Below are 24193 nucleotides of genomic sequence, written 5' to 3'. Positions count from 1 at the left end.
GAGTTGCGCGGGAAGGACGAGAAAATAAACACACGCACACGCGCACAAAAAAAAACTGTAGAAAAAAAGAAACGAGTTTTCAATCAAGATTTTAGAAGTGCATAGTTTCAGTGGTTTCCTAATTTCGGAATGATTATGATGATTGAGAAGATGATCGTGATGAAAATTATCACGACGATGATGATGGTGATGTAATTCGAGTAGCGTAAGCGAAACGTGGAACTTATCAAAGTGAAAGCAACTGGGGGAGCGGTGGTAGTCAAGGGGGCGAAACACGGCAGGCGCGTGGGAGAAGGAGGAGGAGGGGTGAGTCGGCGTGCAGACACAGCCCCCAAGGGAGTCCTCGCGAACGACAGAAATGAGGAAGTTCAGCACTCGCAAACCGCCCACGAACATCGCGGCCCACTAATATCTCAGGGCACCTCCACGTCACTCGAAAGCCACCGCCACCAACACTTTAGGTTTCCGTTTGCAGGGGGAGGGTTTGGAAGAGAGGGCGGGGGGGGGAATTCTCCCATCCGCTCCGCCGTGACGCAACGGTGAAAACGCTGCAGCGAACGCAGCCGTCTCTACTTTCGATTAGACGGGCTTTCCGACGGAGAGTTTCTCCCGTTCGTGATATAAACCGAGGCAGGTATCATGGAGCTCTCAAAACCAGCGAGAGGAGCGCAGTCGGTGGATACTTGGCGTGACTCTCCGCTAGCAACTCGATTGAAGTCGACTCGCCCCGACTCATCGACACTCCGTGAACGCGATCGCGTCGTCGTCGTCGTCGAGGGTCACCGTCGTAGCGGCAACTTCTACCGCCAGCACTCACCAAGAGGATGGAAACTCGCGGCTCGTGCGCGCTCCTGCTGTGCCTCGTGGCCGCAATGGCCCTGCAGGCGAACGCCAGGGCGACGGGAATGGACATCTGCACGTCGGGGTTTCTGAGCAGCGAGCACATGAAGAAACTCGTGAAGGTCGTGAATCAAGTAAGTGACGTCGCACATTGAATGAATGAGCGTCTCTGAGCCGGTTCGTCGTCGCGGTGTGTGAAGGATGGGCATTGCGTGGAGCGGAGCGCGCATCGCCAGAATCGTGACTTAGCCGAGCGGCAATTGCCAACTCAGCTGACGGGTTGTCAGCCCTTGGACGGAAGTCGCAGTCAGGTTGCTTGATTCACATTGCAGCGCGCCAACTCGTGCGCCACCGCTCCCCCAAGTTCCTCCTGCAGATAGCGGTTAATTGCCTCTTTTCCTGCATGAACGATCAGTCAGCCTGTATGGTGCAGCGGGTGCACTCCACAGGACACGTGCTCGCAGTACCACAGCTCGTGTAACTAACGCTGCGCTGTCACGTGTGCTGTGCAGGTCCCAGATGATCAGCACAACTTCAGGATCCTGCCCAACACGGATGAAATGCGTCACCACGTGGTACGTTGGCATTGCCAATTGCTCGGCTTCGCTCGTGTTCAACAATGCACCATCAATAATACATCGTCATCATCGTCATCATCATCATGCTGATCATTGTCACTTTGCTCACCGCGTCTCTCCCCCCTCTCCCCCGCAGCTGAAGCAAGACGAGACCAGCGTGTGCCTCTTCCGCAAGGCAGTGGCCGAGCTGTACGTGGCCGCCTTCCACGCAGCGGGAACTCGGTTCATGAGCAACAGGGAAGCGAAGAAGGAACGCGGCACATTTCACAGCTTCGTTCGACCCAGCTGCGTGAGTCCAGAGGGCCACACCGCACACTCACACAGACGCACGGTGCGTGGACCAGAGTTCAACTGGAAGGGATCTCAGATGTAGCTCTATGATGGCCACTTACGTGGGATGTTGAGCGACGGATTCCATCTGCCTCGACCATCCTGAGCCAGTGATGGAAATTCCTTCTTTTTATGGCAGGCTTCGGTCGAATCCATCAGGAAACCACCATTTACCTTCAACAAAGCGGGTGCTCATGTAATTGAGCTCCAAGTGACGATGGGCTAAGAACGATAGACGATTTTGGACAACTGCAGACTTAAGAGCTTCAAGGATTGAAGTTCAATTTTCTGATGTCTTGCACTGCTTGGCTCACATTTATTCTGTTCATGAGTGGCAGTGCCAGCCAATGCTCCGATTGTGACTCTGGAGGAAGTTACCCGAAACTTCTGCTGAATGAGAGGGAGGTTACGTTTGTGTTACACTTGACACTGACGTTGGATTCTTGGTTTTGTTTCAACAGGGAACGACGCAGGAAGGCGAACAGGACGCCAGATTCAAGAAAATCATGGCAAGACTTGCTGATGCCAAACTCAAGGTGAGCTTGACAAGTCCCTGCAGCAACAACGCGCACACGGGAACGCGTCCTAGAGGTTTTTACGTGGTCAGCCAATTTCCGTCCGTAACTGCAACTGGCCGAACGGCGTGGCGGGGATAACTCGATGTGCTCACCGTGTCCGCCCGCGCGTTCTTCCCCGTCGACGCAGATTCCCTCGGACGAGGCGATGCTCCGCAAGGTGCTCCGAGAGACGGAGCTGCTGCCCATCGCGTGCACGGAGCGCGCGGATCGCCAGAAGCCGTCGGGCAGTCGGCGCGGCAGAGGAGGCGGCGGCGGCAGGAAGCGGCAGTGGAGAGTGCAGAATCCGCACCTCGCAAAGCACCGGCGCAGTATCTCCCGGCAGTGAGCCGCGCGCCGTCGCTGCTGCTGCTGTGCCAACACCCAGGATTGTACATTCGAAAATGCGTCCGCGCCCGGCGAACCACGTCCAGTATACCTCTCGCTGTGCCTGCGTTTAACTCGGCACACGTGCAGCGTGGGGAAGGTTGCCCTGCTACATTCTGGTCAAACCAGAGGTGCATCTGTCCTGCCGAGTCTCTCGTTCCCACCGGGACATCGCAAGTTGCGGTGTTGCGTCAGTGGCGCGGTGATGCGCATCTCACCGCAACTCCTCGACGCCGTGGTCCCCCCCCCCCCTGCTTGAGAGGTGGCAGTGAGATTTTTTTTTTCTCTTTGACGACAATCGTGCCGGGGGCTTTTCTTTTTTTACGTCTTTGTTTGTCACCGAGGTGGCAGCACCCCACCCCACGCCTCCCCAGTCGCGTGCCTTGCCTGCCTGTCAAGCGCCTTGCCTGCCTGTCACGCGCCTTGCCTGCCCAGTGCTCCCAGCGAGCCAGAGGACCCGAGACGCGGAGTGGAACCCAGGCCTCGTAGGTGCCGGGCAGGGGCTTCGTCGCGGGCTCCCGGCTGTGCTCACTGAGCGATACGTTAGCCAGACGTGCATTGTTCGATTTAAAGCTTTCGTGACTGCAGGGATTCATCTTCTTGGTTCTTTCGGTAAAGTCAAACCTGTTCTTTACCTGAGGACGGCTGCTTGCGTTGTGGCCGAAACGTCGTGAGAATTATATTATTTTATTATGTTTTATTTTTATTATTTTATTATTTCCCTTCTACGTGACTTTACCGAAAGAGCCAAGAAGACAGACGTGCATTGTTCAAAACCATTTCTAAGTTATTATCTATTTATGAAGTACAGTATTAATATTTATTAAGCTATGAGCCGGTGATGAAACGTATCAACGCATGTGTTTAAACTTTAACATTTCTACTGTGTTAATTAATTTTTTGGTTATTGCTGTTTATGCTAATTCACAAACATGTACATTTATTTATGAGAATGTAGTGAATTGCTTAAAAACATCCTATTTATTGTCTACGTATTAAGTACAGTTACTATTTATTAATTGCATTGTTACTATTTATTAAGTTTTGATCCGATGATGAATCGAATTGCTTTAAATGATTTTTTTTATTTAAAAATTTCGAGCGAGTAGTCAAGATTATATTTATTAATTTATGAAGAATTGTTGTTGCGAGACATTTGTGATAATTTAAGCTTATTTATGTTTATTTTTACATTTATTTATATCGTACACTGCCGGCGACGGGGGTGTACGATCGCGCTGACAAGAGGGGTATGATGATGACGACGATGATGATGATGGCGATGATTTGCTGCTGTTCGCGCTGAGCGTTTCGTCACAATAAACACTGCAGCCGCCTCCTCTGTCGCGTCTCCTCCTCCACCTCCTCCTCCTCTGTGCGAACATGCCGAGTCAGTGGCCCGGCGATGTTGGCCACGAGACGAGACCAGGGGAGTCAGCAAACAACATTCAAGCTTTTACACCATTGGAACCTCATTTGCCAGAAGAAAAAATATGATAATTGTTTTTTATGGGTGCGCCTTTTGGCGTCATCTGGTCCAACACCATGTGAGACTAGGCTCTAAAGAAAGCTGTCTCGGGTGTGGACCAATCAACTTCAAGGACAGTGCATACATTATCAGAGTTATGTTTTTTTTGCATTATGACTGCAGGTATTGTGGTCTATGCAAACATGACTCCTTGTAAAAAAAAAGGTGTCAGTTTTGTTGCCAGATAAAAGTGTAAAATAAAATTCTCACAACATTCGAGCTCTTTCAAGGGCCGTTGTCTCGTGGTTTGCCGACCGCCAGGACTAGACAGATGTCTGTGAGACAGTCGCCTATTAGGTCCGTAACTTCATGGGACATCCCTTGCCAGTGTCAAAATATAATAACAAGCACCCTTTGGTTCTTTCGGTAAAGTCACGTAGGTAGAAAAAATAAATCGCAGTTATTTGTTATTTAATTTTTCTCCCTACGTGGCTTTACCGAAAGAACCAAAGAGTATGGATTCCTGCAGTCACGAAAACTTCAAATCAAGATAATATTAAGTGTTATCCTTTATGGAAATAAGACAGTTGTGTTAAGATTAAAAAACGCCAAACAGAAACCTTTCGCAAGGAACACGCTGCAATGCAAGGCAGAACGGAGCGGTGGCAACAGGAGGATTTATCCACAACTCTGTCTATCGCCTGATGAGGCTGGTTGCAAATACTGGCGAAAGGTCGTGCTCGAATTGTAAATGTTGTGGGTTTACTCTCAAATACACCGGGTGTCCTGTACTAGTAACGAATTGGCACGTTTAATTCACGTGAAAACCCTTACTAATTGGCTGTGTCGGGTGGTGGTGGGTTTAACGACACGTTTATATTGATGTGATCTAACCCAAAAACCTCTATCATGGATAATATTGGTCGTGTTAAAAGGTGACGCTAGCTGTCAGCACATTCTGCTGGAAACCCGACAAAGTGAGTTCGATTCCGGGCCACGGCTAACATCAAAGGCGAGGAGTATTCTAATCGATTCTGGGCACCCAACCCCAATTCAAATCACCCGCGGTGGCCGGCACGGCGCATGGAGGGAGACCTTGTTTGGGAGATGATGGACAAACGAATGAGACGAGAAGCTGGAAATCAACACGTTTTGAAAGTGTCTTCACTCTGTGTTTAACAATGTGCATGCTTGTACGCATGTTCACCTCCTTTCGCATCGTGCGTAGCCACAGCTGTCAGCCAACACGGTTAATACCCCGTGTTCTTTCTAGATTTGAAGCTTTCGTGACTGCAAGGATTCATACTCTTAGGTTTTTCGGTAAAGTCACGTAGGTAAAAAAGAAATAATAATAAATATAAATAATAATAGAAATAAAATAATAAATCACGACGTTTCGGAGGCAACACAAGTCTCCGTCATCAGGTGGGACCGTCACAGCTTGATACAGCAAATCTGGCTGTGATGGTCCCACCTGATGACGGAGACTTGTGTTGCCTCCGAAACGTCGTGATGTATTATTTTATTTATATTATTATTTCTATTTTTTTACCTACGTGACTTTACCGAAAAGCTAAGAGTATGAACCCCGTATTCTTGTACAGGGAAATTGCGTTTTCAGGTCCATACGGCGTACAGCCGTTTCAATACGGGCAAAAACAAAACAAGCAGAATGCTCGTCCATTTGTTTGTGTTTCCCCTCTTGTGGTGGCACTTTGCAGGATGAACGTTGAGATGTATAAGAGCACGGGGTGACCAATGAGGTCTGAGTTGGTCTGTAATAAGGCAGGGCACTGATAAGGGTTTGACAGGTATGCGTAGCCGACCGTGCTAATCGGAGTTGCAGGGGGAAGAATAACAAAGTACACACACACACAAAAACAACAGCGGTGAACTTCTCTCATTGCTGTCAAAATCATTGTCGCCATTCTTATTCATACCACAACGAGCGTCCCATATTGACTTCATTCGCATCGCTCTTCGAATCACACGCCGTTCAACTTACCCACGCTTTGTTCGTATTATTATTATCATCACCACTGCCAATGCTTCAGGCGGAGAGGCGTCACAAAGACCCGCAGCTCTCTACACGTGTCTCGCAGTCACCTGAGCGGTGAGCTCATTGTCAACTTGAACCTTGACCCGCCCGCTCGCTCGGGGCAAGCATCGCCGCTCACTCGGGGCAATCATCGCCGCTCACGTGGGAATCCCCTTCCCCCAGCGCCCTCCCCCGCAGACGCGTGCAAGCTCTACACGGTATGCGTGTGTGTGTGTGCGTGTGTGTATGGAGGGCGGAGGAGCGACGCTCACAACAACGAGCGGAGCGCCGGGTGGCTAAAGCGCAGCAAGTTGGTACAGTAGGGGGCACAGGTGGTGCATCAGCCAGTCTTCTCGGTCATCTCAGTCAGTCGACCCGTGGCACCTGCTGGGTCTGCCCCGTGACCTCCTGCCAGCGGGCGTTCGACACTTCACGTGGCCTCAAGGTGCACATGGCCTGGCACAAGCGTCGTGGTGACGTCACCGCCACTTAGTGGCGAATGGCGGTTGTTGTTGTGTGTGCGTGTGTGTGGGGAGCGGTGATGTAGCGGTTAGCGCGCTGCGCTATGAACCCGGCGACCCGGGTTCGATTCCCGCTCTCGGCCAACACTCAGTGACGATTATCTGAACCGGTCCCGGGCCTCACCTAGGTCGACTCAGCCTCAAACGAGTACCTGGTACGGTGTGTAATAAACATCGCCACTGGGGAGACAAAGGCGGTCGGGCGTGGTGCTGGCCACCCACCCACTCGTGTACCGTTCAGGCCTTCATATGTGCTCGCTAACAGCACTTGTCCCTACAGTCAGTTAAGACTATACGGGGGATCTTTGTCTTGGGGGGGGGGAAGCGGTAGTGTAGCGGTAGTGTAGCGGTCAGCGCGCTGCGCTTACGAACCCGGCGACCCGAGTTCGATTCCCAACGCCGCTCAGCCAGCCAGGAACGCTGCTCCTTGGGAGAGGGCATGGTGGGTGGGTGGGGGGAGAGGGCATGGTGGGTGGGTGGGGGGAGAGGGCATGGTGGGTGGGTGGGTGGGGGGAGAGGGCATGGTGGGTGGGTGGGTGGGGGGAGAGGGCATGGTGGGTGGGTGGGTGGGGGGAGAGGGCATGGTGGGTGGGTGGGGGGAGAGGGCATGGTGGGTGGGTGGGGGGAGAGGGCATGGTGGGTGGGTGGGGGGAAAGGGCATGGTGGGTGGGTGGGGGGAGAGGGCATGGTGGGTGGGTGGGGGGAGAGGGCATGGTGGGTGGGTGGGGGGAGAGGGCATGGTGGGTGGGTGGGGGGAAAGGGCATGGTGGGTGGGTGGGGGGAAAGGGCATGGTGGGTGGGGGGAGAGGGCATGGTGGGTGGGTGGGTGGGGGGAGAGGGCATGGTGGGTGGGGGGAGAGGGCATGGTGGGTGGGGGGAGAGGGCATGGTGGGTGGGTGAGTGGGGGGAGAGGGCATGGTGGGTGGGTGAGTGGGGAGAGAGGGCATGGTGGGTGGGTGGGGGGAGAGGGCATGGTGGGTGGGTGAGTGGGGGGAGAGGGCATGGTGGGTGGGTGGGGGGAGAGGGCATGGTGGGTGGGTGGGTGGGGGGAGAGGGCATGGTGGGTGGGTGGGGGGAGAGGGCATGGTGGGTGGGTGGGGGGAGAGGGCATGGTGGGTGGGTGGGTGGGGGGAGAGGGCATGGTGGGTGGGTGGGTGGGGGGAGAGGGCATGGTGGGTGGGTGGGGGGAGAGGGCATGGTGGGTGGGTGGGGGGAGAGGGCATGGTGGGTGGGTGGGTGGGGGGAGAGGGCATGGTGGGTGGGTGAGTGGGGAGAGAGGGCATGGTGGGTGGGTGGGTGGGGGGAGAGGGCATGGTGGGTGGGTGGGTGGGGGGAGAGGGCATGGTGGGTGGGTGGGTGGGGGGAGACTTTGTGGGAGATGGATCGCGACGTGGACGGACTCTGTATCCCTGATGCTGACGGGGGAGCCGGAGCGGAGTTGGTGTGTCCTCATCGCCACCACCCACGTGGCCGCGCCTGATGCCCGCTGTGGATGTCAAAACTTCCTTCGCACCTCCGATTAGCACGGTTGGCGAGGCACGGTGCATAGCATCCACTCATGTGAATGCATACTTTGAACTAAGGCCATCGCCTATGATTGTGTATACTGTGTAAATACGGTGTATTATAGATTTATTGTCTTTAAGTGCTGCGTGTTATTGTTCAACATGTGCATGCGGGTCAAATCGTTTGTGTCCGTATACAGCAAGCGGCATTTCACCCCCCACCCCGTCCCCCTCGAAACAAGAGAAGCAGTAAAACCGGTCCCGGTTGATTCTGAATGTGATGTCCGCAGTGCCCAGGTGATTGCTGCAATGCGGACGTGCGAGGCTTGCTACTAAGAGGGCGTCACCCGCGAGCTTACCCGTACACACACCACACTTTGGGTTATTTCGGCAAAGTCACGTAGGTAAAGAAAATAATCAATAAAAAATTTAATAAATTCTCACGACGTTTCGATTGCAACACAAGCAATCATCATCAGGTGTGAACACCACAGCAATAATTTTCTTACTTTTAGTTGTATTTTATTTATTAGTTTATTTACCTACGAGACTTTACCGAAACAACCAAGAGTATGGATCCTTGCAGTGACGAAAACTTCAAATCGAGAATGTACACACACCACACAAAAATACGCGCAATCTCGCGTGTGATAAAATAGCGTGCAGTCAGTCACGTGGATTCTGTAGCGCTGCAGAATGGTGCCTCTGTCCGAAAGTGTTTCCTCGGCGTGTAATAACGTTACCTTGCAGAGCACAGGACGAGATGAAGTCATCACCGCATATCCCAGGCGTTTGGACAACCTTCTGATACTTGTTTTGACCTGTTTTTGTTGTTGTGAATAGCAACACATACAATCTTGATTTGAAGCTTTCGTGACTGCAGGAATCCATACTCTTTGGCTCTTTCGGTAAAGTCACGTGGGTATACCGAAGAAACCAGCAACACATACTTTAAGACGCCAGTTGTGTTCATAAACAATGTGATCTTTTTTGCCAGTATCAAAATAAAAAAAAGAATAGCTTTTTACCCTTTCTGGCAATAAAACAGGAGTTGTTCAGATGTTCAAACACCAAATAGACACCTCTTGCAAGGGTTCAAGTTCGCAATAACCACACACACAGTACTTGTGTTGAACATGCAAACAAACATGCTCTCTACTCTTTAGTTCTTTCGGTAAAGTCACGTGGGTATAAAATAAAATAAATCACGACGTTTCGGGCGCAACACAAGCGTCCGCCTTCACCTGATCGGTCGTCATTCGCTTGTGTTGCGCCCGAAACGTCGGACGCTTGTGTTGCGTCCGTCATCAGGTGATGACGGACGCTTGTGTTGCGCCCGAAACGTCGGCCGAAAACGAAACCGAAAGTAAAAAAGTTGACTTTCGGCCAAAACCGAAAGTAAACCGAAAATTAACTTTTTGGCTTCGGCCGAAACAGAAACTATCGCCAAAGAGGCCTCTATCTGGTATGCAGGAGGTCGTGGATTCGATCGCGACACTGACGGCTGCCTGTGTATTTGGAGTTTGCGTGTCTCTCTCTCCCCGTGTGGTCGCGTGGATTTTTCTCACGGCTCATCCGGGATTTCCCTCCACGTTTATAATTAAACATCGCCACGCGTTTAGACGACGACAAGACCACTTGGTTCAGCTGTCAGCTGTGATAGCCAAGTCGCTTCTGAAACAAAGAAGCTAATAGCTCAGTGGGCTTATATTCTTAGGTTTTTTCGGTAAAGTCACGTAGGTAAAAAAAATAAAATTAATAAAAGTAAAATAAAAAAATTAAATAAAAATCACGACGTTTCGGAGGCAACACAAGCTTCCGTCTTCAGGTGGAACCGTCACAGCACGATAGCTGTATCAAGTAACTTGATACAGCTATCGTGCTGTGACGGTTGATACAGCAATCGTGCTGTGACGGTTCCACCTGAAGACTTGTGTTTGCCTCCGAAACGTCGTGATTTTTATTTTATTTTTTATTTTACTTTTATTAATTTTAATTTTTTACCTACATGACTTTACCGAAAAAACCTAGGAATATGAATCCGTGCAGTCACGAAAGCTTCATATCTCGAGCTCAGTGGGCCTTATCTGCTAAAGAAAACAAATCTTACGTCTCCCCGCCTCTGACCAACCAAGCAGTTAACATGGGTACACTGCTGCCACACACAGGGCTGACGTGTGGGTACACCCACCTCTGCGAACAGGAGACCAGCACCACCAACACACCCACTCGAGCTCGCTCTGACTGGAGACTCTATCCATCAGCAGTGGCATGTGCAAGCAATTGCAGGGCTGTTCATTTACCTTTGACCTTATAATGCCATGCAATGTCTCGCATCCTCCGTGTGTAATGGAGAAGTATTCATGAGTGGCAAGCGCCGTTCGTGCACTAGGGGCGTTTTGGGCGCCATCCCGCCAAAGTTTTGTCGTGTTTAAAAACCATGAAAGTATAACGATTCTGTCAACGTGAATTGCCTAGTGAAGATAACGTCGTGATCTATTATTTGTTCTACCTACGTGACTTTACCGACAGAACCAAAGAGTATGGATTCATGCAGTCACGAAAGCTTCAAATCAAGATTGAACATTTTAAGTTGTTCACATTAGAAACCGCTGCCACACCACAGTCTGATTTGTACCTCTGGGAGATTACTTTCTCAATCTCAAGCCACGAGACATCTCCAGATGTTGCTGTCAAAGCTGATCATGCGTTATTATAAATATAATCCCTGAGTTTTCATATTCTTAGGTTTTTTCGGTAAAGTCACGTAGGTAAAAAAATTAAAATTAATAAAAGTAAAATTAAAATAAAATAATATAATTTTACCTACGTGACTTTACCGAAAAAACCTAAGAATATGAATCCTTGCAGTCACGAAAGCTTCAAAGCTAGAATTAATCCCTGAGGCATAGGGAGAGGCCTGGCTGTGAAGGCGTCCTCCGAGTGAAAGATTTCCCTTCTTCATTCATTGCGATGAGCAGCTTCGCGTTGTCGCCACGCCGTTTGAGACACATTCAGGGCAGTGAAAAGGGCCGCCCGTGTCTGCGATGACGATGTCACAACGCGAAGTTGCACTGTGCAAATGTAGCAGCTCGCGGATTTTGGCAGCGTCAATTATTATCGCACGTAATTCATGCGTATGTGTGTTGCACTTTTTTCGCACCGTACGTAGCCGACCGCGCTAATAGAAGACACGCGTTATATCTGTCGGTCTCACTGTGATGCCATTTCCCTTTGCATCAGACACTGACTCTCAACTCTCTTTTATTCGGGATGGTTTCTGCGATACATTGGGACGTTTGGTCAATCCGATGAGTGAGCGTTTTACTTTATTTGGATAATTAAAAAAAAACCAGAGGTGTGCCCGGAGAAACCCCCACGCATACATACGAGGGGACAGCACTGATTGACTCAAATCCATTAAAAACAATACGCCATACGTGAATCTGACGAGATCAAAAGCCATCAATGGATCGGCTTTCTAAACTCAAGACGCTCTTCAAATGCCATACATAAGGAGATGCCATAATAGAGGTTCTTGGGTTAGGTCGCGTAAATAACTAAACATAATCATGACTACTCACACGTACACGCACGATCTCCCCCCCTCCCTCCTTCTTTGTAACTTCTCTCGCTGCGCCGTGCTGGCCTTCGTAGGTGCTCGCTAACTTGTTAAGGCTCTAACAGTCTAAATTTCGATTTAAAGCTTTCGTGACTGCAGGGATTCATCTTCTTGGTTATTTCGGTAAAGTCAAGTAGAAGGGAAATAATACAAATAAAACAATAAAATACAATTCTCACGATGTTTCGGCCACAACGCAAGCAGCCGTCCTCAGGTGAAGAACAGGTCTGTCGTTAAGGCTCGAACTTGTCGGGGAAGGGCAGGATCTGGGGTCAATGTCTGCGCTCTGCAATGGGCAGAGGTCGCAACCGGGTACCCGATACCCGTACCCTGCCCGATACCCGGCTACCCGTACCCGGCCGGGTACGGGTACCCGTTTGCGACCCTGGTGCGGCCGGGTACGGGTAAGGAATCAAAACCCGTTTGCGACCTCTGCTTGCAATGGGGCACGTGTGTGGATCTAACCCCGTTGCTGTACCGCCATCTCGTGGCGGCTTCTCGTACTCCGGCGTTTATAAAAACGAAGGGTTAAGAAATGTCGCGCAAATTCAAGAAAATCCGCCGCTTAAAAGGAGTTACGAAATGTTTACGTAAAACTTCGAATTTTATTTCCATTTAATTAAATAACCCCAATCCAGCAACAACAACAACAAAAACAGTGCTCTTGGCAAAATATAATGGAAACAACTCTGATGCATATATTAACATGTGGATATATAAATATTTTAATAACTTAATAAAACTTTAACACGCAGGAGGCTTTCGCGACCAATATTATTCATAATCAACGTTTTTGGGTTTAGATCGCGTTATTTATAAATGTGTCGTAACCCTCCACCACCCGACACGGCCAATCAGTAAAAAAAAGGTGTTGTGTTGACAAAAGACAAATAGTTCACTGCTTTAGCCCACCGAAACGTCGTACTCAAATTGTAAATGTTGTGGATTCACGCTTCAACACACCGGTGGGCTAAAGCAGTGAACGAACTATTTGTCTTCTGTCAACGTGACACTTTTTTTACTGATTGGCCGTGTCGGGTGGTGGAGGGTTACGACACATTTATAAATAACGCGATCTAAACCCAAAAACGTTGATTATGAACTTAATAATAATAACAAAAACAAGTTTGTCTGTTTTAAAACATGGAACAATTAAATAGTTTTTACTGTAGCTGGTCAAACGTGGCCACGCCAGTCTTCTCGATTTCCCTCTGCGTTGGCAAGTTCCAACGACGAGCCCAGTTCGCGATTGTGACGTTTAGAGACTGTGGCGTTCGTGATTGTGAGTTTAGTGATTGTGAGTTGAGTGATTGTGAGTTGAGTGATTGTGACGTTTAGTGATCATGACGGTTCGCGAATGTGATCTTCGCGACTGTGACGTTCGTGATTGTGAGTTTAGTGATTGTGATCTTCGCGACTTTCACGTTTACTGATCGTGACGTTTAGTGATTGTGACGTTTAGTGATTGTGATCTTCGCGACTTTCACGTTTAGTGATCGTGACGTTTAGTGATTGTGATGTTTAGTGATTGTGTCGTTTAGTGATTGTGACGTTTAGCGAACGCGACGATTTTTCCCTTTCTTCCCGTTCTTTTTTCCCGATTTTGGTTTGTCCTTCGGGTTTCCTGGTGCCTTGGGTTTTCCCGTTTTTGATTTGACATTCAAGATGTTCTCCAGGATCTCGATCTCGTTCAGAGCCTTGTTGATCACTTCCCTCTTCAAGTGGGTGCTCTTCAGCTGTGCGCAGAAACACAGCGGGGCAAACGCGACACGCGTCACCGTCAATTTGCCGCATAGCCACAGGGCGATGGGGGGGGCGTTGTACGACGCAAAGGGGGGGGGGGCTACGAATCGACAGAATAAAGAAGAAAAAACTTTTTTTTTTTAAAGAAAATTTCTTCATATTTTTGGAAATTCATTTAAAAATTACCCGCGGTCTTACGCAAATGCAGAGCCAGGATTTTCAGGTAGGGGGGGGGGCAACCCCTCCAGCAATGCAAAATTATAGGAGTTGTTAGTAAGTAAGGAGTTGTCCCTTGCTTTTTATTCGATGCGTGTGTGGCGATGGCGCAGCCATCGATCGAGGGTCGAATTCGAACCGCATCGCGTGATCGGCATCGCGCTCGCTGAAGCTGTTGATGCCTTCAGGGAAGTCGTGTACTGTATACGCAACTGCGCACAATTCTGAGTCACTTATAACTGCTTTGCCGTTACTTATTGCCAATTATGCACTCAGACTATTGTCCTATCGTCTCATAGAGTCCCTGGCACATAATAATATGCTACACGGTGGCAGTGGGGGTCGCAAAATTCCGATTTATTACTAATAAACCCCAATGATCCGATCGAAATTAGGGATTTCGATCGGATCATTGGGGGGGGGGGGCACGTGCCACCCCTCTCCCCCCCACTGGCTCTGCCAGTGGTATTACCGTGTAGCAAGCCCGATTAGCGCATCTCTGGCTATCGACATACCAAGAGAGCAACGTTGCGTGATCCACTCCCCCATTTTTTTTACGAAATCCTAAACCGATGGGGCCGGCATGAAAGCAAGAATCACGGTAACCTAATTGTGAGCATTGTCACCTTTAAAAATATATTTTTTATTAATAGTGTGGCTGTGAGACTGTCTTCCTCTAAACCCAATACACGGGGCAGCAACTAAAGTAATTCCTACGTCTGGTTAAAGCCGACGTTCTTATTGTATAGCGGGTGAAAAAAACAAACATCCTTAGCTAGTTCAGTATCAGTGAGTCGGGAGAAAGGAGAGGGCCCCACTGTGGCATCTTGCATGGCCCCCAAAGCAAAGACAAAGATCCCCCGTATAGCCTTAACAGGCTGTTGGGGCAAGTGCTGTTAGCGAAGGCCGGAACGGTACACGAGGGGGTGGGTGGCCAGCACCACGCCCGGTCGCCTTTGTCTCCCCCAGTGGCGATGTTTACACAGCGCACCAGGACCGGTTGAGATAATCGTCACTGAGTGTTGGCCGAGAGCGGGAATCGAACCCGGGTCGCCGGGTTCGTCGCGCATCGTAGCGCTAACCGCTCCACCACCGCTCCACCCCCTCCACCCCCTCCACCCCCTCCACCCCACGCCGCTCTACTAATGAGGAGTTAGGCTCCTCGGTGTGGCACCCTCCAGAGCAGATGTTCTCACGCGGTTTGTTTGGCACGCGCGAACCACTCCGCCGATGGAAACGCAGCTCTAAAGTTTTGTATTATATATATAAAACTCGATATGATGTTCGTATTATTATACAACTCGACGTAGGGTTCGTAATATCGAGGCATGCCCCGTATTGGCCACACCTGTATGAATCATGGTGGACTTCTTTCGCACCGTACGTAGCCAACCGCGCTAATCAGAACACGCATTCGAGTTGGAGCTCATTTACACCGCGGTCATCGATTTCACCGCCCATTGTGACCACGCCACGTGGTGAGTTTATCCCCAAGTCTCGGCAACGAGCGGCTACCTTGCCCGTGAGTTGATTACAACAACAACAATAACAAGAACAATAACAACAATAATAACAACAACAATAACAACAACAATAATTTTGATTTAAAGCTTTCGTGACTGCAGGGATTCATAGTCTTGGTTCTTTCGGTAAAGTCACGTAGAAGGGAAATAATAAAATAATAAAAATATAAAACTATACAATTCTCACGACGTTTCGACTGCAACACAAGCAATCATCATCAGGTGTGAAAAACGCAGTAAGAAAATTTATTCATAATTTCTAGCTGTGGATTTCACACCTGATGATGATTGCTTGTGTTGCAGTCGAAACGTCGTGATAATTTTATTGTTTTATATTTTTATTATTTTATTATTTCCCTTCCACGTGACTTTACCGAAAGAACCAATAATAACAATAATAACAACAACAATAAGGACATGCCAAAGTGACTTTAAACGGAGAGCACTAATAGCGATAGGAAATGCTTCGCACTTATTCAGTCGAATCAAGCATCTCGAACAATCTCTCGCTCCTTCGACGAGCACGGGTTTGCCACGTACGGCGCGAAAGAAGTTCAACGTACACGCGTACAACATGGCTCTAGGCTGTCGTGTAAAGTGTAAAGATAACAGGACCCGGCGGGGTGGGCTGGTAGGAATAATACTAATACTGGTACAGGGATATCGACCGGGTATAGAGGAGTTAAAAAGAAAATGATTTGTGCATGGGGGTGAGCGATGACGTCCACACCCCCCTCCCCACTGACTCGCGCGCCCACAGAGCAAGGATTGCAACAGGCGATGTCATTGGCTGCGCCGGATGCGACGGCCATCTTGTTTAGTTCATTTAGTTCACGGATCGCAGGGGGAGTGGGCGGCCATCTTGTCGGACAGACGGACGGCCTCGCGAAGCCTGTCGCAGTAGGCCTCGCGAAGCCTCCTGCACTAGGCCTCGCGAAGCCTCCTGCAGTAGGCCTCGCGAAGCCTTCTGCACTAGGCCTCGCGAAGCCTTCTCTGCAGTAGGCCTCGCGATGCCTTCTCTGCAGTAGGCCTCGTGAAGCCTGCCGCACTAGGCCTCGCGAAGCCTGCTGCACTAGGCCTCGCGAAGCCTTCTCTGCAGTAGACCTAGCGAAGCCTTCTGCACTAGGCCTCGCGAAGCCTCCTGCAGTAGGCCTCGCGAAGCCTTCTGCACTAGGCCTCGCGAAGCCTTCTCTGCAGTAGGCCTCGCGATGCCTTCTCTGCAGTAGGCCTCGCGAAGCCTGCCGCACTAGGCCTCGCGAAGCCTTCTTTGCAGTAGGCCTCGCGAAGCCTTCCCTGCAGTAGGCCTCGCGAAGCCTTCTCTGCAGTAGGCCTCGCGATGCCTTTTCCGCAGTAGGCCTCGCAAAGCCTGCCGCACTAGGCCTCGCGAAGCCTGCTGCACTAGGCCTCGCGCCGTGCTTTTCGTGCACAAGTAAGGCGATTAAATGTATCTCGTCTCTGTGTTAATAAATGTATCTTGTCTCTGTGTTAAAAAAAACGTGCTGCGTTTCAGTAAAGTAAATTTGAAGCGAAGTTTAAAGTTTCGCCGTGAGGCGCCGGAAGCGACGGCCATCTTGTTTAGTTCACAGATCGCAGGGGGAGCGGGCGGCCATCTTGTCGGACAGGGTCATGCCAAGTGTTTGCAGTAGGGGGCGATGTTGATACACGGACGGACGGACGGACACATTAATCTATTGGTGGTCTGGTCCACTTCGTTCCTACCAGTATTATAACACGTCTATCGGCAAGCAACACGATGTAACCTCACTTGCTTTAAATCGCATATTTCCATAGTTTGGCCACACAGCTGTGTACCTCAAAAATCGTACAATAAATAATATTCCGCGCGTGTGAAGATTTTACTTTGAAGTCATCACAAGCACCCTCCCTTGTCGAGTTTCCGCTCCTCCCCCAAGAACCTTTTCTCCCTGGCCCGTCGTTCCCTCCATCCCTAGGCACCCCCATAATCCATGGACCCACTCGCCTCCCTCCCCGTACCCCCATCCCTATTCACCGTATCACTTTGCTCTACCCTCAATAGTACCACCCATAATTGCCCCTTGCAAAGCGCCTTGGATAAAAGCGCTGTACGAATATAAGATGACGCTCATGGGGTGGAACGTGCGAATGGATTCTCTTACGTCATTGATGCCTTTCTGGATGTTCCGGGAGCAGTTTTTAGCCGTCGTGTTCAATTTGGGCGGCGATTTACACTCAGCGTACGGGTCCTGCGGACAAAGGGGGAAAATAATAAGAATGCACACCATGAGCATTGCACACGCGCAAAACAATGGGTTAACTATTCAACAATGGATTTTCGTTTTGAGCCTATATGGAACTTTTTTATATATACATTTTTTCGCCACAAATTGGTGTACAAAGTACTCTCTTGTTTCCCAGTAGGTGTGAAACATCGTTTGGATAGTCCTCTCCGTTAGCTATGGATCATATAGTAAACTTCTTTGTGTATGTATGTTAAACTTCTTTCACACCGTACGTAACCAACCGTGCCAATGGGAGGTGCGGGAGAAGGACAACGAACTAAACGCATGAAGCAGCTCTCAATAAATGAGTTTTCAACCGAGGCTATTGAAGAGTGCATAGCTCCATTGGTATCGGGTAGGATACGGGTATCGGGTACCCGGTTGCGACCTCTGGTCCGAAGGCAAAAATTGTACGCTGTAATACGCAACACAAAATAACAATTGTCGTCTGCTGACCTAATTAGTCGAGAAAGACTCAAATGTAACTGGACACCCTCGAGCGAGCAGTAGGTGGCAGTCTCACACTCGCGACTCGGTCAATCTAAGCCCGTGACTTGTCACCCCACATCTCCGGATTGCACACTGGGAGGCCAAGTGACGTCCCCTGCTCCAGTGATGCGTTGGTGCTCATCTCGCGTTCACAGAAAGCTGAGCCAATGGTGCGATTCAGCCCCTCTCCGTGGTGGGAGCGAGACTATCCACGGGACAGCCACTCAAACTTTCGTGACTGCAGGGATTCATATTCTTGGTTCTTTCGGTAAAGTCACGTAGAAGGGAAAACAATCAAATAATAAAAATATAAAACAATAAAAGTATCACGATGTTTCGACTGCAACACAAGCAATCATCATCCCTTCTACGTGACTTTACCGAAAGAACCAACAATATGGTACAGCCACTGTTTAACTTCCCCACAAAGTGGGTATGTCACATTTTATCGATCCCCGAAGAGACGATGGGCTGAGTTACATCCCCGAGATTTGAACTTACTTCCGATCGCCAGCTGCTTGCTCTACCCCTGAGCCACCACTACCTGCCTGGACTTTGTGGGCTGATTTATGGCAATAAATAACATTTAGGCTCGAACCAGGCCTTCATTATCCAGCAGTGGATTGAGCACGGCTGATGATGATGAACACGTAACGCAACTCATGCCATCGATCGTCCCGCGATGAAGGATGCCACGGCGGCGGATGTTGACTACCTGGCCTGATATACAGGAGGTCGTGGGTTCGATCCTGACCCTGATGAGATGTTAACTACCTCGCCTGATATACAGGAGGTCGTGGGTTCGATCCCGACCCTAATGAGATGTTAACTACCTCGCCTGGTATACAGGAGGTCGTGGGTTCGATCCTGACCCTGATGAGATGTTAACTACCTCGCCTGGTATACAGGAGGTCATGGGTTCGATCCTGACCCTGATGAGATGTTAACTACATCGCCTGGTATACAGGAGGTCGTGGGTTCGATCCCGACCCTAATGAGATGTTAACTACCTCGCCTGGTATACAGGAGGTCGTGGGTTCGATCCTGACCCTGATGAGATGTTAACTACATCGCCTGGTATACAGGATGTCGTGGGTTCGATCCCGACCCTGACGCCTGCTGTATATTTGGAGTCTGCGTGTCTCTTTCTCTCCCCATGGTCGCGTGGATTTTTCTCCGTGCCATCTGGTTTTTTCCCTCCACATTTAAATCAACATCACGCGTTTAGAGTATTTGGCCGCTTAAAATGTCCACGTGACGATAAGCGACTTCGTTGAGCTCTCATTTGTGGTGGCCACTGAGCTATATCGCCTTACCTGGTCAAATAAACTACACCGCTTAGTTTATATCAACCCACTGCTATAGATGAGGACCACCACAAATGACTCAAATACGAAAAACCGAGAGCAGCATCCCACCGGCGCTCCCGCCCTCCTCCAGTGACAGACGAACGCTCACGCGCGTTCAGGGCCGTGCTGCGTGACCTCGTGCCGCACAGGGACAGCTGTCATCAGGGTAGGGGGGGTTCCCTATGCTGCTGAAAGTAAAGAAAGAAACTGCGGGTGGACTCACTTTGGTGAACTTGCTGTTGAGCTGGAGGAAGGCTTCCTTGCCTTTCTCGACGGCCTCTGATTTGTATTCGTGCTTGTTGATGTGGCTGAACACCTCCGCGTAGAAGTGCACCAGCTGGTATTGCAGAAATATCCATTCGTTTTCCTGAAAAGTGCGGGGGGAAGACAATGATTCACAACAACGACAAACGATGACATTACACCCGGTGGTAAGCCGGGAGCAGTCGTCTCACAAGCCTGGCCCACTCATGAGTCCCAGAAGGAACTAAAACGGCCAGTTTACTACTATTAACACATTCCTGCGGAGGGAGCTGGTGGGAACGTTGGGTTGCTCGGTCAATGGCCAGGGTCGACGGCGGCGTGGTGTATTCCGCAAATATGCCCGACTGTGAGGGCGGGCACAAGCCGGCGTGAGTAGGTTAAACGTTGAGTTTTATAAGGGCACCACGGGGTGACCAGCCCTTCCCCACCCAGCCCCACCGCTTCCACCCCCCACCCAGCCCCTCCCCACTTTCCCCTCCCCTCCCCACCCAGCTCCTCCCTCCCCACCTTCCCCACCCAGCCCCTCCCTCCCCACCCAGCCCCTCCCTGCACGACGGACGGACGGTCACAATAATCCCCTGTGGGCTGGTGTAACCAGGAGGTTCCTACCAGTATTACTACTACTACTATGTTTATTTTACGACGTTAAGGCCCACCAAGCTATAAAGTTATTTTTCAGAAGCGACCTGGCCACAAAAGATAGCTCAACGAAGTGGCTGATCGTCGCATGGAAATGTATAGCAGCCAAATACTCAAAACGCGTGACGTTGATTCTAAATGTGGAGGGAAAAAATCGAAGGGCCCCAAGAAAACTTCACGCGACCACGGGGAGAGAGACACGCAGACTCCAACTCCACACGGGTCAGGATCGGGATCGAACCCACGACCTCCTGCACACCCGGCGAGGTAGTTAACATCTCGCCACCGTTCACCATCGAACTTGGATGACACAACAACAACAATCGCCATCCGCCACTAAGTGGCGGTGACGTCACCACGGCGCTTGTTGTGCCAGGCTATGTGCACGTTGAGGCCACGCGAAGTGTCGAACGCCCGCCGGCAGGAGGTCACGGGGCAGACCCAGCAGGTGCCACAGGTCGACTGACTGAGACGAGTGGCCGATGCACCACCTGTGCCCCCCTACTGTGCCAGGCTAGGTGCACCAGGAGGTTACGGGGCAGACCCAGCAGGTGCCACGGGTCGACTGACTGAGACGAGTGGCCGATGCGCCCACCTGTGCCCCCCTACTGTGCCAACTTGGATGACACGCGTACATGCACACGTACATGCACACGGACACGTTTGAAAGATGGATATCATCCTTACCTGCATCTTCTTCAGAACGTCTCTTTCCTGCGGGACGAACCGTTTATTCTGTGTAATAAACAACAACAATAGATCACAATTTTATCTTAAACTTCATCTTCATGTTGTTGGTCATTGTATTGTTTTAAATTCATACGTGTGCCCAAGCGTGCCAACTGTCCTTCTGCCTTTAAAGACTTCTTTTGAGACTGATGCAAATGCCCACGTGAGGTCTGTCACGGTCACATCGCCTCAGTTATTCGGGATCGGCGACCCGGAAGTAAATGTCTGCGCCCGGCACACTCCGTCCAGTATGGACCTCCGGCTATGGCTGGTAGCTACAAGCCACGTGCCACCTACTCCCAAAGCACCAACACGCCGTGAAATATTGAGCGATAAATGAAGCCCTGCGTCTGTTGCTATAACCGCACCAGATGTTAATTTAGGCTGAGTAGACCTAGTGGAGGTCCGGATACTCAGGTGCATGGCTTGGAATCAATCCTAAGTAGCCGAAATGTTGTTATCGCATCACGCGAACCCAAACAATAGCAGTGCTTCTATTATTATTTGAACGTAAAGGCAAAGATCCCCCGTATAGTAGGTACAGACCGATGGGGCAAGTGCTGTTCGCGAGCGCCTATTAAGGGCGCATTGATTCTCGAGGCGGTGACGTGACCAGCACCACGCCCGGTGCCTTTGTCTCCGGAATAGCGATGTTTACACACCGCACCAGGTACTCATTTAAGGCTGAGACGACCTAGGGGTGGCCCAGAGCCGGTTCAGATATTCCTCGGAATCGGGACGCGGGTTGGTAGCGCAATGCGCTAACCGCTGCGCCACCGCTTCCCACTCAAAAGCCACACAGATAAAGATCCCCCTCCCCCCGCCTGATAGACTTTAAATACTTTTTGGGGCAAGTGCCGTTATCGAGCATCTGTGAACGCCGGCACGGTTACACGAGGGGGGATGGATTGCCAGCACCACGCCTGGCCGCCTTTGTCTCCCCAGTAGCATGCCACGCAAAGACAAAGATACACCCGTATAGCCTTAACATACTATTGGGGCAAGTGCTGTTAGCGAGCACCTATGAAGGCCGGTACGGCGCACGATGGGGTAGGGTGGCCAACACCACGCCCGACCGCCTTTGTCTCCCTAGTGGCGATGTCCACACATTTGCACCAGGTACTCATTTGAGGCTGAGTCGACCACACACACACACACGCACATATACGCGCGCACGTGCTTACATGGCTAGTTGAGATGCTTTTGATGTATTGGACCAGCTCGCGGTTTGCTTTCAACAGTTGGGTGAGATCGTGGGTGAGGTCGGAGCAAGCCGCCTGCTTCGGGGTCCCTTGCTTGCCAATGGACGCAGCCGAGGCGAGCAGCAGCAGCGGAGACAGCAGAAGCAGCAGCTGGCACGACGCAACCGGGCACCTGAACGCGGACTGCATGCGGACAGGCAAGGCGGGCAGAGAAGGGCACATGCGTCGCGTGAGACACGTGAAGCCGCGTGTGTGTGTGTGTGTACTACGCCGTAGTGCGCACACACACAGCGGTAGTGTAGCGGTTAGCGCGCTGCGCTACGGACCCGGCGACCCGAGTTCGATTCCCGCTCACGGCCAACACCAGTGATGATTATCTGAACCGGTCCTGGGCCTCCCCTAGATCGACTCAGCCTCAAATGAGTATCTGGTGCGGTGTGTAAACATCACCAGTAGGGAGACAAAGGCGGTCGGGCGTGGTGCTGGCCACCCACCCCCTCGTGTACCGTTGCGGCCGTCATAGGTGCTCGCTAACAGCACTTGCCCCTACAGTCTGTGAGTCTATGTGTGAGCGCTCCGCAGCGTGGCCTTACAAACATTTGGGTGATTATTATTATTATTTTAGAAAAATCACAGCGTTATTTTATTCTTATTCATTGGTATTTCGGTAAAGTCACGTAGATAGGTTCAAAGAAAATGTCTGTCTACGTGACTTTATCGAAAGAGCAAAAGAACATGAATTCTTGCAGTCAATAATTTTATTTTGATATAAATTTTGGATTTTTTTGAAATGAAAACAAAATACTAAATATTTTATTTTTAAATTAATAAAAGTAAAATAAAATAAAAATAAAAAAAAATTATTTTATTTTTATTTTATTTTACTTTTATTAATTTTAATTTATATTTTTTACCTACGTGACTTTACCGAAAAAACCTAAGAATATGAATCCTTGCAGTCACGAAAGCTTCAAATCTAGAGAAAGCCATTTTTGGCTCTCATTGAGTATGACGCTAGAGCCAATATTAAGCTGACGTAGCCACGTGACCCATTCCGTGTGTGTACAACGATAAACTCCTGCAGCATTAATTCTAGATTTGAAGCTTTTATTTGTTTATTTGTTTTTACCTACGTGACTTTACTAGGAGATGTTAACTCCCTCGCCTGGTATGCAGGAGGTCGTGGGTTCGATCTCTACTCTGACAATGCCTGCTGTTGTATATTTTGAGTTGGCATGTCTCTGTCTCTCTCACTCCCCCCGTGATCGTGTGGATTTTTCCCCTTTGGTCCAACGGGTTTTGGCCTCAACATTAACAAAACACGCATTTGGAGCATTTGGCTGCTACAGATTTCCACACACTTCATTGACCCATCATTTGTGGCCAAGGATGCTTCTGATCGTTTTTTTTTATCTATCTCGGAAGCTAAGCAGGCGTGAGCCTGTAGAGTACTAAGACGAGTGCCCGCCCAGCGTGAGAAAAAACTCCACAGGTGTTAGGGGCCGTCCATAAAAGACGTCACGCGATTTTGGACGTTTTTTGACGCCCCCCCCCCCTTCGTCACAAAAAGTCAGACCCCCCCTCAAATATGACGTCACAAAGCTCTGCCACCTACCCCCCAAAAAATAAAACATGCTTCAAATCTCTTTAAACTCTTGTCATTGTAGTGCGTATTTAATGTGGCGCTGCACTCTGATGTTGTAGAAGAAAACATTTATTCAAAATAATAAAAATAAAACATAATAAAATAATTCTCACGACGTTTCGGCCACAACGCAATTTCCCTTCTACGTGACTTTACCGAAAGAACCAAGAAGATGAATCCCTGCAGTCACGAAAGCTTTAAATCGAAATTTATTTAAAAGTCAATTTAATTAAGTAGAACGTGTCGTCTATACTTATTTCAAATTGCGCATTTTGATGCGACGTCAAATT

The 24193-nt window shown here is 49.8% G+C and overlaps 2 protein-coding genes across 2 annotated transcripts; one reads left to right on the top strand and one right to left on the bottom strand.

The window, feature by feature from the left end:
* Positions 1–529: 529 nt before the first annotated feature.
* LOC144729446 (uncharacterized) lies at positions 530–3738 on the top strand. Its single transcript, XM_078609745.1, has 5 exons — positions 530–974; positions 1353–1415; positions 1555–1707; positions 2210–2284; positions 2454–3738. Exons 1-5 carry the CDS (start codon positions 825–827, stop codon positions 2649–2651), a joined length of 639 nt encoding a protein of 212 aa, XP_078465871.1. The 5' UTR covers positions 530–824; the 3' UTR covers positions 2652–3738.
* Positions 3739–13310: 9572 nt separating this feature from the next.
* Positions 13311–21124, bottom strand: LOC144729253 (uncharacterized). The gene is made up of 4 exons (XM_078609363.1): positions 21015–21124; positions 19648–19791; positions 17464–17550; positions 13311–13579 (listed from the first exon to the last, which is right to left on the bottom strand). The coding sequence occupies exons 1-4, from the start codon at positions 21018–21020 to the stop codon at positions 13397–13399; spliced, it is 420 nt and encodes a 139-aa protein (XP_078465489.1). The 5' UTR covers positions 21021–21124; the 3' UTR covers positions 13311–13396.
* Between the last annotated feature and the right edge of the window lie 3069 nt (positions 21125–24193).

The sequence above is a fragment of the Lampetra planeri genome, chromosome 32 (genome assembly GCF_965212315.1).
Source record: "Lampetra planeri chromosome 32, kcLamPlan1.2.h2, whole genome shotgun sequence".
Classification (NCBI taxonomy): domain Eukaryota; kingdom Metazoa; phylum Chordata; class Hyperoartia; order Petromyzontiformes; family Petromyzontidae; genus Lampetra; species Lampetra planeri.
Note: the sequence above shows the minus strand (reverse complement) of the source record. Positions and strands in the feature narration are given on the sequence as shown.

Excerpts from the sequence above, each read along its gene's own strand:
- LOC144729446 (XM_078609745.1), top strand. The coding sequence starts at position 825 with ATGGAAACTCGCGGCTCGTGCGCGCTCCTGCTGTGCCTCGTGGCCGCA. Across the intron at positions 975-1,352 it reads TCGTGAAGGTCGTGAATCAA|GTCCCAGATGATCAGCACAA; the intron begins GTAAGTGACGTC and ends TGTGCTGTGCAG. Across the intron at positions 2,285-2,453 it reads TTGCTGATGCCAAACTCAAG|ATTCCCTCGGACGAGGCGAT; the intron begins GTGAGCTTGACA and ends CCGTCGACGCAG.
- LOC144729253 (XM_078609363.1), bottom strand. Across the intron at positions 17,551-19,647 it reads TCAACAGCAAGTTCACCAAA|GACCCGTACGCTGAGTGTAA; the intron begins GTGAGTCCACCC and ends CTTTGTCCGCAG. Across the intron at positions 13,580-17,463 it reads TCCAGAAAGGCATCAATGAC|CTGAAGAGCACCCACTTGAA; the intron begins GTAAGAGAATCC and ends TTCTGCGCACAG.